The sequence below is a fragment of the Eulemur rufifrons genome, chromosome 15 (assembly GCF_041146395.1).
Source record: "Eulemur rufifrons isolate Redbay chromosome 15, OSU_ERuf_1, whole genome shotgun sequence".
NCBI lineage: Eukaryota > Metazoa > Chordata > Mammalia > Primates > Lemuridae > Eulemur > Eulemur rufifrons.
In genome coordinates, this window is record NC_090997.1 from 60,697,706 (window position 1) to 60,712,471 (window position 14,766).

At 37.2% G+C, this 14,766-nt stretch overlaps 2 protein-coding genes across 2 annotated transcripts in view; one reads left to right on the forward strand and one right to left on the reverse strand.

Moving 5' to 3' along the window:
* The window catches only part of RTN4IP1 (reticulon 4 interacting protein 1), a 69,953-nt gene extending 57,977 nt beyond the window's left edge, over positions 1-11,976 (reverse strand). Inside the window, exons 1-4 of the mRNA XM_069489238.1 lie at positions 11,274-11,976; positions 5,944-6,095; positions 5,062-5,130; positions 3,625-3,749 (exon numbers count right to left, since the gene is read on the reverse strand). Of these exons, the coding sequence (XP_069345339.1) occupies positions 3,625-3,749; positions 5,062-5,130; positions 5,944-6,095; positions 11,274-11,547 (620 nt within the window). The 5' untranslated portion in view covers positions 11,548-11,976. The remainder of the gene's footprint in view (positions 1-3,624; positions 3,750-5,061; positions 5,131-5,943; positions 6,096-11,273) is intronic.
* A 139-nt stretch (positions 11,977-12,115) lies between these two features.
* Positions 12,116-14,766, forward strand: part of QRSL1 (glutaminyl-tRNA amidotransferase subunit QRSL1) — a 28,497-nt gene continuing 25,846 nt past the window's right edge. The window contains exon 1 of the mRNA XM_069488177.1: positions 12,116-12,221. Within this exon, the coding sequence (XP_069344278.1) occupies positions 12,198-12,221 (24 nt within the window). The 5' untranslated portion in view covers positions 12,116-12,197. The remainder of the gene's footprint in view (positions 12,222-14,766) is intronic.

Consider the following 14,766-nt stretch of genomic DNA (forward strand, 5'->3'; position numbering starts at 1 on the left):
TTCTTTCTTCTTCCCCCTACCCATTTAACCATGTAATAATCAGGTGCAAATGAAAACCCAAAGTCCACAGGAGTGGTAAAAACGGTGAGTGAGGAGAAACAAAATGGCAGGGTGAACAATAGGCCACAGAAGGCATTTGAAACAAGAAAGCTGTTGCAATTATAAGGCAGTCATTTTAATTTCAATATAAGCATATTGGTAGGGGGGTAAATCCAATGTTTTTAGGGTTTGAGCCTGTCTAATTCAATAAACAGAATAAGTCAGACATTTAATTTATGCTTACATAACAAAATTTTACTATCATAAAGTCTAATCTCAAAAAAGAAACAGTGAAAAGTATTCCTAAATTCATTGCATTGCGCTTCAAGTGTACACAATTTAAAAGTGAAATTTATTTTGCAGAGGAGGAATAGTTCAATTTCTAACATTTTCTAACTCTTCTGTCAAACAGAGTGCAGTACAACTTTCCCAGCTAGAGATGAATTTCAGGCACACCATGAAATATTCAAGTGCACCCATGTCACTACCAATAAATAAAACCATCAGCTCGTAGCATATTCAAAAAATATCAGGTATAACAACTTTTTAAAAAATTTCTATTCATCTTGAGAGCCCTAAGTTATGTATGTGTTCCCACTGAATAAATTATGAAGATAGTATGGATGGGCTGATATTAATAACAAGGAAATAATTTCATGTGCCATTTTCTAGTGATATCAATGTGATAACAAAATGATAATATCACATGACATCAAGATTAAATAATCCCCTTAGTTTGCTGATGCTTAGTTGTTGTAGAAGTATAATTTTATAACAAAGAAGAAAAACGTAAACACCACTGAACACTTAGAAGGCTTTGTCTTAATTTCAAAAAAGCTGTTTGTTGTAAAGAAATCCTATAAAACCTTTTAAGGTGCTAACAGATGTTTTTGCCATTGTTAGTTGTTTTTTTATTAGTATTAAATTAACTGGTTGAAAAAACAGACTGGTAGTCCTTGATAACAAACACTGACCTGCTTTGTGCAGACTAAACCATATCTTAATGCCAATAACTTACAAAAAAAATTATTGCTTAGGGAAGCCAAAATATGCCCCATCAATCACAACGAAAAGTCAAATTGAAAAAAATCCACTTTGGACATTGGAACCTCTGAGTTTAAGTACAATAAAATCTCATTATATAATTTCCTCATGAAAAGTATTTTTATAATATTTTAAGATGCTCATATTTCTGTGATTCCACAAATAAGTAGTTGGAGATGTAGGCCATTATTATAATCCATGTGTAGTAGTTTCAGTAAACTGAAATTTCTGAGAGCTCCAAGTACCAAGTGCTATGTTCTGAGTGTTTGTAATGTTTGTGTCCCACCAAAATTCATTATGTTGAAATCCTAACCCCCAAGGAGATGGTATTAGGAGACAGGGCCTTTGGGAAGTGATTAGGTCATATGTAGAACCTTCAGGAATGGGATTAGGACCCTCATATATAAAAGAGACCCCAGAGAGATCCTCACCCTTTCCAGCATGTGAAAACAAGCACGAAGGCACTGTTTATGAACCAGAGTTGGCCCTTACCAGACACCAAATCTATCAGTGCCTTGATTTTGAACTTCCTAGGCTCTACAACTGTGAGAAATAAATTTGTTTTTTATAAGCTACCAGTTTATGGTATTTTGTTATAGCAGCCTGAATGGACTAAGACACCAAGGTCTCACTATGGCTCAGAACAAATGCATCCTACAGATCACTATGCATGTGGGAAAGTGGCAGAAAACTATGATATGAATTTTGAGGCTCTTTCCAATGGATTTCACTACAGTTTGGTTAACATGTGGCTAAATCAATGAGCAGAGCCAACTCAATATATCATCACCTTGTAAGGTATAAAACTTTTCACTTCTCAAAGCTTTCCTCACAACCTACACTGTCCTACACTCAGTAACACAGAGGAAACTGCAAAGAAACCATAAACATATAGCCTGTGATCACCTCGGTTAATTAATTACAGGGTGGAGAGTAGGGCCCAGGGCTCCAATTTCCTAGCTAGGCCATTATTGCTTAACCAGAAGATAATAGAGTACAAAAGAATTACCCACAAAGCCAACAATAAACTGGAGGTTCATACCTATGTATGTGAGAAGAGAAGCTAGATTTTTGTCTTTAAATTGTTTTCTACAATACCCTGAAAGTATGCTCAGAAAGCCCTGGAGCAGCAAAAGGAAACAGAGCTCTCTAACTGTAGTGCACATATAGTCGTAGTGCACATATAGTCGTGCAGGTATGGAAAATCTAATGTTTTTAAAAGAAAAAAGAAAACAAAACAACATAATAAAACATCAATGTTGCTGCCGAGCCTACAATAATAATAATGGTCTAAAAATCTTGAATAAGATTTTTGCAAGATTAACTAAGACAAACCATTAGAAAAATCTATGTGGTCCAAACTAATTTAATTTAAACAAAGCGTTTTACCAAAATGGCGACTTCAAGAAAGATAAGCCACAATAGCTTAAAAAATAAACAAGGTTGACCTTTAGAATAAATATTTCCCTTGAATTCTAAGACACAGGGTAGCACCTCATTAGATGAATAGCCTTCACAATGCTTTCAGAAATACAGCCATTAAACTTATTAAATTCAATGTTCTATCACCGAACACATTAAGTGGAAAGTGCAATGTCTCACAACAATGAGAATAGAGAATAACAGACTTTAGTTATTTTACCTACACATCCTTAGTAATAAAAAAAAAAAAAAAAAAAAGCTAGGTTATTTCAATTTATTATAATTTGACCTACGGCTTTCTCCTTCCTTAAAATTATTAAATGTTTCTTAGTACCTGGTTTTCTCACCAAAAAACAAAATCAGTTTTTTCTATGATATCAACTTTCTAAAATACAAAGAACATTATAATCGCCTGATTAATAATAGTAGCCTCCCATGTGCCATAACCTGTGTCACCAGTTTTACGTGTGTTATCTCATTTAAGCCTCAAAACAAAACTCATTTAAAAAAAGTGACTGAGTGGGTCACCCAGCTAGAAAGCGGCAGAATCTGGAATACGAACTCAAGTACATGGAGACATTTCTAGTCACTGTGTTGTTGCTGCCTCAAATGAGCATACATTCAAGGCACTGGAGACATGACCTAAAGGATATAAGAATATTCAATAGTGTCTTACAGTCCCTTTACATCTGGTTTTCATGGAAATAGACAAGTATGAGAAGAACTCTTGGTAGGGGAAGGAAAAAAACACCTTTGCTTTGACATCATTCTTTAGAAACTGAAAGGGTGATTCTTAACCTTTTTAGGAATCTGATAAAAGTTATCGATCTTCTTCCCAGAGATTCACATGCAAAATTTTGCATTATTTTAGAAGGTTCAGACTCCTATAAGCTCATCTACACATCTGAGTTTAAAAATTCCCATTTGATTGGGCTGAGAATTAACAGAATAAGGTTATGAAAGTGCAAACTGACACAGAGTTCTTTGGAAATTGTTTTCAAATGTCAGCACAACTCAGCTCATATAAATGATCCCAATATCAATGCTCTGACAAATCTATTGCAAAGAACTTACAGAATGAAAGAAGGGAGGTTTAGATGCTACCACTGATACACTTACCGTTTTCCTGAGCAATTCTTATCATTCAGGCCGCCAACCTTGTTTATGGCAGACCAGGCTGTGAGAGCCACATACGGCAAAGAGGCAGCTTGAGTATGAGTAAGTCCTTTGGGCTTGTGAGAGATCTAGATGTAAAGATAACAGTCAAAAGTAAGCAATGGCTCTCAAACCTATGAACACAATTAAGTACATTTACCTTCACAGGAATTCAACCCAGCTGACCCTTGAACATGAATTTGAACTGTGCAGTTTCACTTACATGCAGATTTTCTTCCACCTCTGCCACCTCTGAGACAGCAACACTAACTGCTCCTCTTCCTACTCCTCCTTTGCCTACTTAACATGAGGACTACGAGGACGAAAACCTTTATAATGATCCGCTTAATGAATAATATTTTCTCTTCCTTATAATTTTCTTAATAACATTTTCTTTTCTATAGCTTACTTTATGGTAAGAATATAGTATAGAACACCTATAACATACAAAATATGTTTTAATTGACTATATGTTATTAGTAAGGCTTCCTGTCAACAGTAAGCTACTGGTAGTTAAGTTTAGGGGGAGTCAAAAGTTTTATGCAGATTTTCAACTAGGGTTGACATCCCTAACCCCTGCATTGGTCAAGTGTCAACTGTATTTTCACAGATAAATCTGTAAAATTCTTCCAGGCTGTGTACTGCATATCCTACTCTAAAATTATTGCTAAGGAATATTCTCCAAATAGCTCTATCTGCCTCACAGAGGTTCAGTAATGTTTTATAGGCTATATTATCAGATATAGTTACTTCATTGTTTATAAAAAGACCATACTAAACAATCCCATTAGTCCTGACAATACCCAGAAATAAATCCAAATAAACCTTGAACCCTCATAAACACATTCTAATTTGTTTTTAAGATTACTTGTTTCCTTTACTCCCATTTTCTGGAATGTAATCTTTCTATGCTTCCTCTAATCTCAGTAACACCCCTTTCCCCTTCCTGCGCTCTGTTTTGTAGCCAATATCCTCAAAGTTAACCCCCTTCTCTCTATTCAAATTGTCAGGTCTCCTGACTATATTTGATTAGACTCGTTTTTAGAGTTATTCAAAACAGCTTGATACTCCATGCCTCTGTTGATGACTAATCCATACTTTCCAATGGATGCATTTGGTTTCAACTATTTATACTGGGTAATACCAAGGAACACAGCAGGGTTCTAGATCTCATTCCAAATCCCAGCTCCAAGAGACAAAGATAACTACTTTAGCAGGCATTGTTATTACATAACACCAAGTACTTTTTAATCTCTCAAAAATTCCTATTCCCTACCCTCAGCTCTTTCAAAACTGCCCATCAAAGGTTAACCTGATCTGAAAACAACCAATTATTTCAGACATATTTGTCAGTCTCTGTTTAAATCTTCAAATGAGATTTCAGCAGGGTTGGTGAGTTACCTCATTCCCACTGACTACAACAAACTCTGAGAGAGTGCCTTGTTTCCAAGGAGGAACTGCAGCCCAGACCTGAAACACACACATACACACACAACTTCATTAGAGACACAGATGTTTTCCCACCAATAAAGATAAGCATGAGAGCGTTCCCTCATTACATACCCCACCCTTGGAAAAAAGCACAAGCCGGCAATACACCAACCAAAAGAGTTATTTTCACATGATATAAATTTATTACTTAGTATGATTATGGATTTATCAAGTCAAACCACACTGGAAACAGATGACAGTATATCCTGCTGCATTTACTGACTACTTAGAGTACCAGAAAGACCTTAATCTCTGAAGCTTTAATCCTGGCTCCACCACTTATTAGCTGTGGGACTTCTTTATAGCTTGGCTTCCTCATCTGTAAACTGGGCCTAACTGTACCTACCTCAGGGGGATTAAATGAGTTATTTTACAAAAAGCAACTAGAACAGTGTTAGCTGCCATTATGAGCTCACTATAATATCTTGGTACAAAGGTTCACAGTGACAAGTGACAGATGATTATAACAACCTTTAGCATTGTAAAGCCACCTAATCCACAAGGTAGCAATTGTCATTTAAAGGCTCTTTCAAGAAAAAAAAAAATAGTCCCAATACTACATATTTTAAAGTCTCATAATTCTTAAGCACTAAATTTAGAAAACTCAAGTACCATCAAGCTATTTTGGAATTCTTTGTGAAAAATGTAATAACAGAACCAAGAAAATGACGGTTCCAGCCAAAGCTCAGTACATTTGTTTAAAAGAAAAATGGTCAACAGTATAGAATAGACTTCCAGAAGAAAAAGGATGAAATCTGCACATTGAGAAAATAGTGGCGTTCCCTAACTTACCTCATCTCCAGGCTTGAAGTACTTCACATCAAGCCCACATTCCATCACCACGCCAGAGACATCCCGACCCAGGGTCAGTGGAAATTCTTCTCCTCTGATTTTCATATGTAAAGGATCACGCTTCATATTTAAAGCCGTAGCTCCATAACCACCTACAAAATACAATTTACCTGTTTCCTCCAGGAGTCAGAGTGCAATGATTTTAAAACTACTACAGGATTATAGGCCAGGTACAATTTTAGATCCTCAAGACGTAGATGATAGAGTACTTAACCTTATAATTTTTTTGTCATTACACAGGAAAGCATAAAAATGATTAAGTATTATTTCTTTAAAAATTACTACAAAGTCATAATCACTTATTAAAACTAAAGCTGCCAATGCTCAAAATAGTTTTGAAATTTGAATTGTAAAATTTTCTTCAGAACTTTTTAGTAGTGTCTTTTATACAGTTTTACTCTGTTCTTTGAGGATGGTATCTTTATTGACTTATTCATTCATGAACTTTTTAAACAACAAAGATGTTTGGTGCCAAGTCTCACGAAGAAGATAAATGTTAAAGCTGTTTAAAGTTAATAAACAAACAAGGGATGGATATAAAGTATTTAATACTGATATCAGTCTATGAGTAATGGTCCCGTCTCCTAAAAAATGTTTCTAGAACATCACTTTTGGAATAAGTACATAAATTCCTGAGTGGAAAAGAGCCACTTGGCTGCATCTATTAACTTACATTAACTGTTTATCATATTTAAGAATATTTACATAAATATCAGCTAAATAAAGCTGAAAACATTCTTCTAATCATAATTTTTTGGGTTCAAATAAATTGGCTGCTCTATCTACAATACTCCAAAGTAATTTATTACACAGCTTCAACACATAAGATATCTTTTCTAAGACACAAAAATATCTGTTATTCTCTCTTTTGCTTGACTTTTTTCTGAAGAGAACATTTCTGCTATGTGAGGCTCTCCAAGATAGGCAACCTGGCTACTTTTCCGGTGTCATATACCACTGCTTGCCCCACAATGCATGCTCCAGAATCACTAACCCACTCTGTCTCCCCCTCCTGTGAGCAGGAGAACATTAGATCTCAAGGATGAGGAGAAACCGGCACAGGAGCCTGAGATGGCAGGCTTGCCCAGTGAACTGAGAGGTGGCCTGAAAGCCAAGTGAGGAAGGTCATTTAAAGAAGTCAAATGCTGCTGACAGGGAAGACATGTTTTCAAATAAGGTCAAAAGCTACTAAGAGGCTTTAAAACAAACAAATAAGACTGGATCTGACAACATAGAGATCTTTGGTAACCTTGACAAAAACAGTGTGCTAGGGAATGGGAATAGGAAGCAAAGCATTGGAGACCAGGAGAAGATCAAACTTTTCCAAACAGACTTGTTATAAAGGGGAGCAGGGAAATGGAGCAGTAGCTGGAAGGGAACAACTGAGATGAACAGAGGATTTTTGAGTGGCTTTTTTAAAAGAGGGGAGAAATAACAGCAAGTTTATATGCTAATTGTAATCAACCAGCAGAAAAGATTGATGATGCAGGAGGAACTTGCTGGAATGAGACCCCAGAGTAAGTGAGAAAAGATGGGATCAGGAACACAAGTGTAGGGTTGGCCTTAGATAGGAGCAATGACAGTTGGTCCATACAATAGAAGCAAAGGTAGAAGATACAGAGAGAGAGGCTGACAGGTGGGCAGCTTGCAGAAGTTGTTTTTCTAATAAAAATCCAAGACACATGGGAGAAAGTATTTGAAAAGTTGGGATAGTCCCAGAAAATCTAAGCTGATGGCCATTATGCCAACATTACACATTTGCCATCTGGCTAGTTAGGGCCACATTCTGCCAGGGAAAAAAAACATCTTCACATGTAATACTCACAAAAGTCACATACTTCATTTTTCCTGTCTTATATTTCTTTTCCACCATTAAAACATAACTAAACAATTATTCACTGAAACCTCTATGTGATTTGAACAGAAGTGGGCATTTAGCCATATCAAATTTTAGCTGCTGTTTCAGAGCTGTAAAAAGGCTTCAGTCTTCTTTGAGCACAGAGCCTGCAGCTCATGGTTGTTTTCCAAGTTTTCTTGGTCACCCTGATATGCTAATGTATTAACTGAGTAGCCCTAGCTCACTTGTGCTATCTAAACTTGCCCCAAATCCAGAATGCAGCTAGCTGGTAGATAGTAATTGAGAACCTCCTTGGCAACACAAATGAATGAAGCCCTTAAGAGTTCCATCCCATTGATAGAGGCTGCCACTCTGACTTGTTCAAAGTTGTGCCAATTTGGAAAATCCTAAATCTGTCATCCGTTTCAAAGATTTTAATCCCATCTAATGAAACCAAACTTTGTTGGTATGATGCCGTCGGCTGTATTTTTTATATTAGCCATTTCTTTAGCCATTTGTATGATTTACTATTTTATGGCCAACAGTAGTGGCCATCTCCAGAAAAACAGCCAGCCTTCATCTTTCAAAATAGACATGTCTCTTATTTTCTTGTCAAGGGAAATAACTGCTTCCTACAGTTCACAATCTCGTACTTATTATTTTATTTCCCCAAGCTACTATTTCAGATATCTTCTGCAACAACAATAATACATTCTCAAAAAGAATCCATGGGCAGAGGAAGGAAAAAAAAAAAACCAGAGGATAACTTACAAATAATATTACCTAGTCAAGTCATAAAAAAACTAAGATGTCTTAAGAATACCATATAAAAGATGTTTTACAGTATAATATTATTAAATAGCAGCCAAGAAAAGTCTAAATACAGCCATTCTACTGAAATGAAAATGTACACAACACAAATTGTGCATGTACATTTAACGAAATGAAAAATTAAAAGATCTAAATGAAGACAAAATGTAAAAATTACTCATGTATAAAATACTGCCAATTTAAGTTTGCAATCTTAAGTCAGAATGAAAATATAAAATGGCATAAAAATAAAAACTGAATGACAACTACATATGTGGAACACTGCAATAGGTTAATGAAGCATGGGATCTATCTTCAAAGAGCTTACGATCAAAAGACATGAAAAAACATACTGATCATTGGGTAAAACCTACCACTTACAGACATAGTGTGTAAGAATTAAATTATTAATATCTTTAAGACCAATGTAAAAAGAATAAAGTAAAAACAACATGCCCAACTAGTAGCAATTATTCAAATTCAAAAACAAAATATGTATGTGGATGTCATGAGGCAATCATAATAAAGTCATTTCGGTTCATTCTTAATAGAACTTTCTAGCCATTTTGACTCGGAAAGTCTTTCCTCAAACCTCTTTCCCCCAAAATACGTAAGTTATTCTATCACATAGTCTAGATAGGTGCTGTCCAATAGAAATATAATGCCAGCACATACGTAATTTAAAATTTTCTAGTATCCACAAAAAACGTAAAAAGTGAAATTATTTTTAGTAATATTTTACTTAATTTTTCCAAAATATTACCAGGTCAACACATAATCAATACAAAATTCTTAATGAGACATTTTACCTTCTTTTTTTCCAAGTGTTTGAAATCTAATGTGTACTTTACACTGACTGCACATCTCAATTCAGACTAGCCACACTTGAACTGCTGAATAACCACATGTGGCTAGTGGCTACTATATTGAACAGTACAGGTCCAGATACATTAAGTTAAAAATAGCAGCATTCAAAATTAGAGTCAAAGTACCTAAAGACAGTGAATCTGGACTTTATTTCTCTAATTCAGAAGTTCAAGTTTGGTACATCCCTAAGATCTTTTCAAAGACTCCAAGAAGCCCTTTCTTTTCCAACAATCTACGAGGGCTGGCTTTTCTTCATTATTTCAAATGATGTACTGCAACAGATTGAATACGTAAGCACATATGAAAATCCAGTTGTCTTATTAAACCAGATAAAGACATTTGCGAAAGTATAAAAACAATGATAGTCTTCTAATTTTTTGGCTTATTTTGGAAAATATCAATTTTTCATTGTAAGCTCTTTGAAAGAAGATCCCATGCTCTATTAACTATTGCTTGTTCTGGTGCTTCATGTATGTAGTTGTCTCTTAGTCATTATTTTTATGTCATTCTATATTTTCAATCCTAATTTTGTAATGTTAACATAAAAGGGTTTACTGTATTTTTAAATCAATTAATATTTAAAAATTTGTTCTAAATTCTAGTAAGGTAAATATTGATAACTATAGCTTACATAAACAAAGCCCATTATTTTTTCAGAATGTGAAGAGATCTTGAAACCAAATAATTTGAGAAGTGCTTCCCTCATCTACCATATCACTCCTGAAAAAAAGCAGAAATGAAGTCACAGTCTCAACATTTTCATACTCTCTACAAATTCCACAAAATGGTTCATTCTGTTATTAATCTTAATCTTGCAGTTAGGTACATACACGAACAAAGAAATTAAGTCATAGATGAGAATTATTAGTGAGGCAATTGGTTGAACATAATTGAACACAAGCCCTGCAGAACACTGACCCATGAGTAAACTGCATATGGCAGCTTGCTTAAATCAGAGGTTAACCAACCTGTGATTAACACTGAGGTTAATCACCCTAAAAGATGTGTTTTCTGATTTCTTCAGAAGAACATACATCAGTTCCCATAAGAAAGACTGATAATATTTTGACATTATTTTCCAAAGTTAAAGCAATTCATAAATACTAGTATTTTCAGCACTATACTAAATAGTTATATTATATATATAGAATAGAGTGTTCTCCAAGCTTTGTCAATATCCTCCAGCAGAAATTAAGATTATTCCTCTTTGGAATGGGGCGTAACAGAAAAGTGTGTTTTAAATGTTGAGGGCAGAACACAATAGCAGAAATGAGGAAAGTACTATGTCCATATCCTGTAGTACTGTTCCGTTGCTTTGTCTACTGGACCAATAAAGAAAGCGCTGAGTAAAGGGGGAGCAAAAAGGTGAGGAATTATTACAAAAATGCAAATTCTGAAGTGATGAGGAAATACAACAATATCTCCAAAACCTGTGATGGATTTCAGAGTATCACAAAGTTCACAGAAGAGTACACCTGAAAGTCAGCTGTAGATACAATTCTCAAGTCCCAATTTACATGTTAAGGAAGCATGGAAACAAACATTTTGTAAAAGAGTAAAGTATGCCCTGGCCACTGCAATTTCAAAAATTTTGGATATTAACATTTGCAGAAGTGTTATCAAAAACCTAAATGATTCCTTTGTATTAATCAAAGAAGTGCAACAATCAAATAACTGACCTTTTAAAACTGATTATCTGAGGAAATTGATTTAAAAAAAAAAAAAGGGTAACGAACAGTATCTTTTGAAAACTTACTTCTCATATTAACATCTATAGGATTTACACTCGCAGCATGGACTTTGATAATGACTTCATTTGGATAGTGTATGATAGGTATCATCATGTTCTGAGTGAATCGAAGCACTTCATTCTTCCCATACTTATCTATCACCCACGCAGGCATGACAGTGCTCCTTGGAGAGGTAGTACTAATCTTTCTAACTGGAGGCATTTGTACAACTTTGCTTCTCCAGAAGCAAACTGCAGTACATGCATTTCTTCTAAGTACACATGTCTTCAGAAACTCCATTGTAAACAGTGGTTCAACTGAGTGCCCCAATTAAAATGCACTTGGACTGGATCAAATCGTCACCCCTGAATTCGGTCAAATTCTGCCAAACACACAGGCTAGTTTCAAAACCGAAAGCATTCTAAATTAAGCATTCGAAAATGAAGTTAACCTAACGGAGCAACTGAAGGAAGAATACGGAATTATTATTGGGCTCTTCGCATCTGAAATGCTCCAATTAACGTTCCAGCCAGGATTCCGTCTATTCTCCTCCCTTCTTTACACCCGCTTCCCCCTTAAAAAACAAAAGCAGATGTGCAGCACCCCCTACACCCCAGTCCTGGGAGCCCTCGGCTGGCTGGACTAGCAGACACCGCTCGCGATCCAACGCTGCAGAGAATCCGACGCTTCCCAACTGCAGCCGAGACCCTGCACGGGAGTCTCCTTGCTCGCCCGCTTTTGTTCCGGCCCGGGAGGCTTTGCGGCGCCAACCAATCGCGTGCAAAGATGATTTCCTCGGGCTGCAGTTCAACCAATCCAAGTACTCGGTGCTTAAGGGTTCAGTGACGATCAAAGATGGCTGCGCCCACGTAATACTGCGGGCGCCCGTTGACCTCAGTTTTTTCTCCTTGTCACCTCGCCCTGGTGGCGGCAGGCTGAGCACGAGGACCATGCTGGGCCGGACCCTCCGAGAAGTGAGTGGAATTAGCCCGCTGAGGGGTCCGGGAGGGCGGAAAGTTTCGCGGGCCGCGTGGACAAGGAACCCCGGTCTGACTACGCACCTAGGTCCGCCTTGCCGCCTCCTTCCCTTCAACTGGGTGGGGGATCCGGACCTTTGGGTCCGTGGGCCGTACTCACCATTCCCATTCAGAAGTTATACCTCAGCAAGGGAGATCTCTGCACTGCTCAGCTGTAGGGTGGAAGTGCACATCCATTCGGCTTTTCGGGATCAGACGTTTACTCAAGCTACTGCCGGATTCCGGAGGGTCTCTCAGAGTGGGCTTAACCAGACAACGGGGACTTTGCTGGGCGCTTCAATCTCTCTTCTGTCCCAGATACTCAGCCGATGCAGTTCTCTCGAATTTGTAGTTTGCAAACTCCAAACGAGTCATTTTTGGGTTTTTTGGTTTTTTTTTTTTTAATTCATTCTCCGGGCTTCACTTACCACTAAGATACCAGATTCCGTAACCCATGTCTCCATTTCCTGGACATCAGTTTTGAACTCTAGGCTACATTGTTATATCTCTTCCAAATGTCCCCTAAGCACCTCAAACTCATTTTAACCAAAGTTGAAGTCATCATTGTAACAGGGACTACCCCTTACCTGTCAACCCCCATCTTTAAAACAAAAACCTCTGAATTCTTCTTAATTCTTACTGTAACCTTTTCTTTTAATGCCACAACTACAATCCCATTTGCCCTTAGATACTTCCTTGTCAAATATGAAAATATTCAACAAATCATTAAGCCCTGTTAATTCTATCTTGTAGATGTGGCTGGACTCTGTTCTCTCATGTTACTTCTGCTATTATAGTGTTAATTCAGGTCTCCTTGCCTTCTTGCCCAGATCTCTCAACCTTTAAACTATCTGCAGGCCCACTGCTATCAGAATCACCTGGAGCCCTTTACTAAAACTACAGCTGTATCCCACTTTAGGCTTAATCAGACATATCTGTGAGATATGGCCCCCAGCACGGTTTAAAGGGAGCTCTAGGTGATTTCTGGTGATAAGTAGTGGTTGAGACCCTACAGTGGTTGAGACTATCCTGCCTTTCATCTTCCTTTTTTATCTCCTCCCGGGAAGTCTTCGCCCCCGCCCAGCTAGCAGCCTGAAATCATAATTATACAAAGCTGTAAGTTATAAAGCCAGGCTTGGTGGCTCACACCTGTAATACTAGCACTCTGGTGGGAGGAACGCTTGAGGTCAGGAGTTTGAGACCAGCCTGAGCAAGAGCGAGACCCTGCCTCTACTAAAAATAGAAAAAATTAGCGGGGCGTGGTGGCACGTGCCTGTAGTCCCAGCTACTCGGCAGGCTGAGGCAGGAGGATTGCTTGAGCCTAGGAGTTTGAGGTTGCTGTGAGCTAGGCTGACGCCAGGGCACTGTAGCCCCGGCGACAGAGCAAGACTGTGTCTCAAAAAAAAAAAAAAGAAAAGAAAGAAAGAAAGCTATAAGTTATAATGAGAATTTTAAATCCAGACTATTAAATAATAAATAGTTCTTCCCCAAAATACATTATTATTTTGCCATCTTAAATTAAATCTGGCATGTATTGTCAGTGAAAAATCATTTTTGTTCTTAAAAAAAATAGAAAGTTCCCCAAAACTTGTTTTAAAATGAAATACAACCTACAAAAATGTGATATTTCCTTTGTCTGCCTTTTCACCTGTCAATCTGAATAACAGAGAGGGAGACTGTCCAAAACAAAATGATATTTATTTGAGAGTAACAATGCCGATGGGAATATGGGTGCCATAGTAAACTATGTGTGTATACAAGGAGGTGGGAGCTAGGGGAAGTTTTGAATCAGTTATCCTTGGCTACAAGGATCAATAACAAGGGTGGTGTCAGTTCAAGGTTGCACATGCAGTTACTAGACAGACATCCTTGCAGAAGTTGTTGTTGTTGTGTGTGTGTGTGTGTGTGTGTGTGTAAAGTTGCAATGGCCTTTGTGTAAGGTTGTGGTTTTTGCAGTCTTTTGTGGTAGTTCTTCTTATCAGCCATTTGTGCATGAGAACCCTCTCTTCATGGCCTTCCCTGGCTCCATTTGTCAGGGTTTTAACACAAATGACTTTATTTTGATTTTGACAACTTTCATATCCTTTTAAGAACCACCTTTTTTGTGCTATCCTTTTCTAACGTTGTGAGAAACAACTTTTGCCTTGTGGGGGGAAAAGAAAGAACCATTTAAGAGAATGGACCCAAGAGCAGACTGAGAGTTTGCCTGGGCATGATTGCCTTCACTTAATGATTCCTCTAACAAATGCTTATTAATGCCTACTGTGTGTGAAACATTATTTAGTGGCTATTTTCTCAGCCCCAAAGGTATCTTCTGTCCACTTTGTATTTTTTGCACATCACTGTACTGATGCCCCAAGTTCTGCAATTAGTGAATGATTAATTCAGTACACGTTCTCTTTAAGCATGTACAGATGCCTAAGAGGGTTGAATAATTTGTTCACTCATTGTTGTAAATTACAATAGTTCAATCAAATTTCTTTGTAACACCTGAGTTGAGATA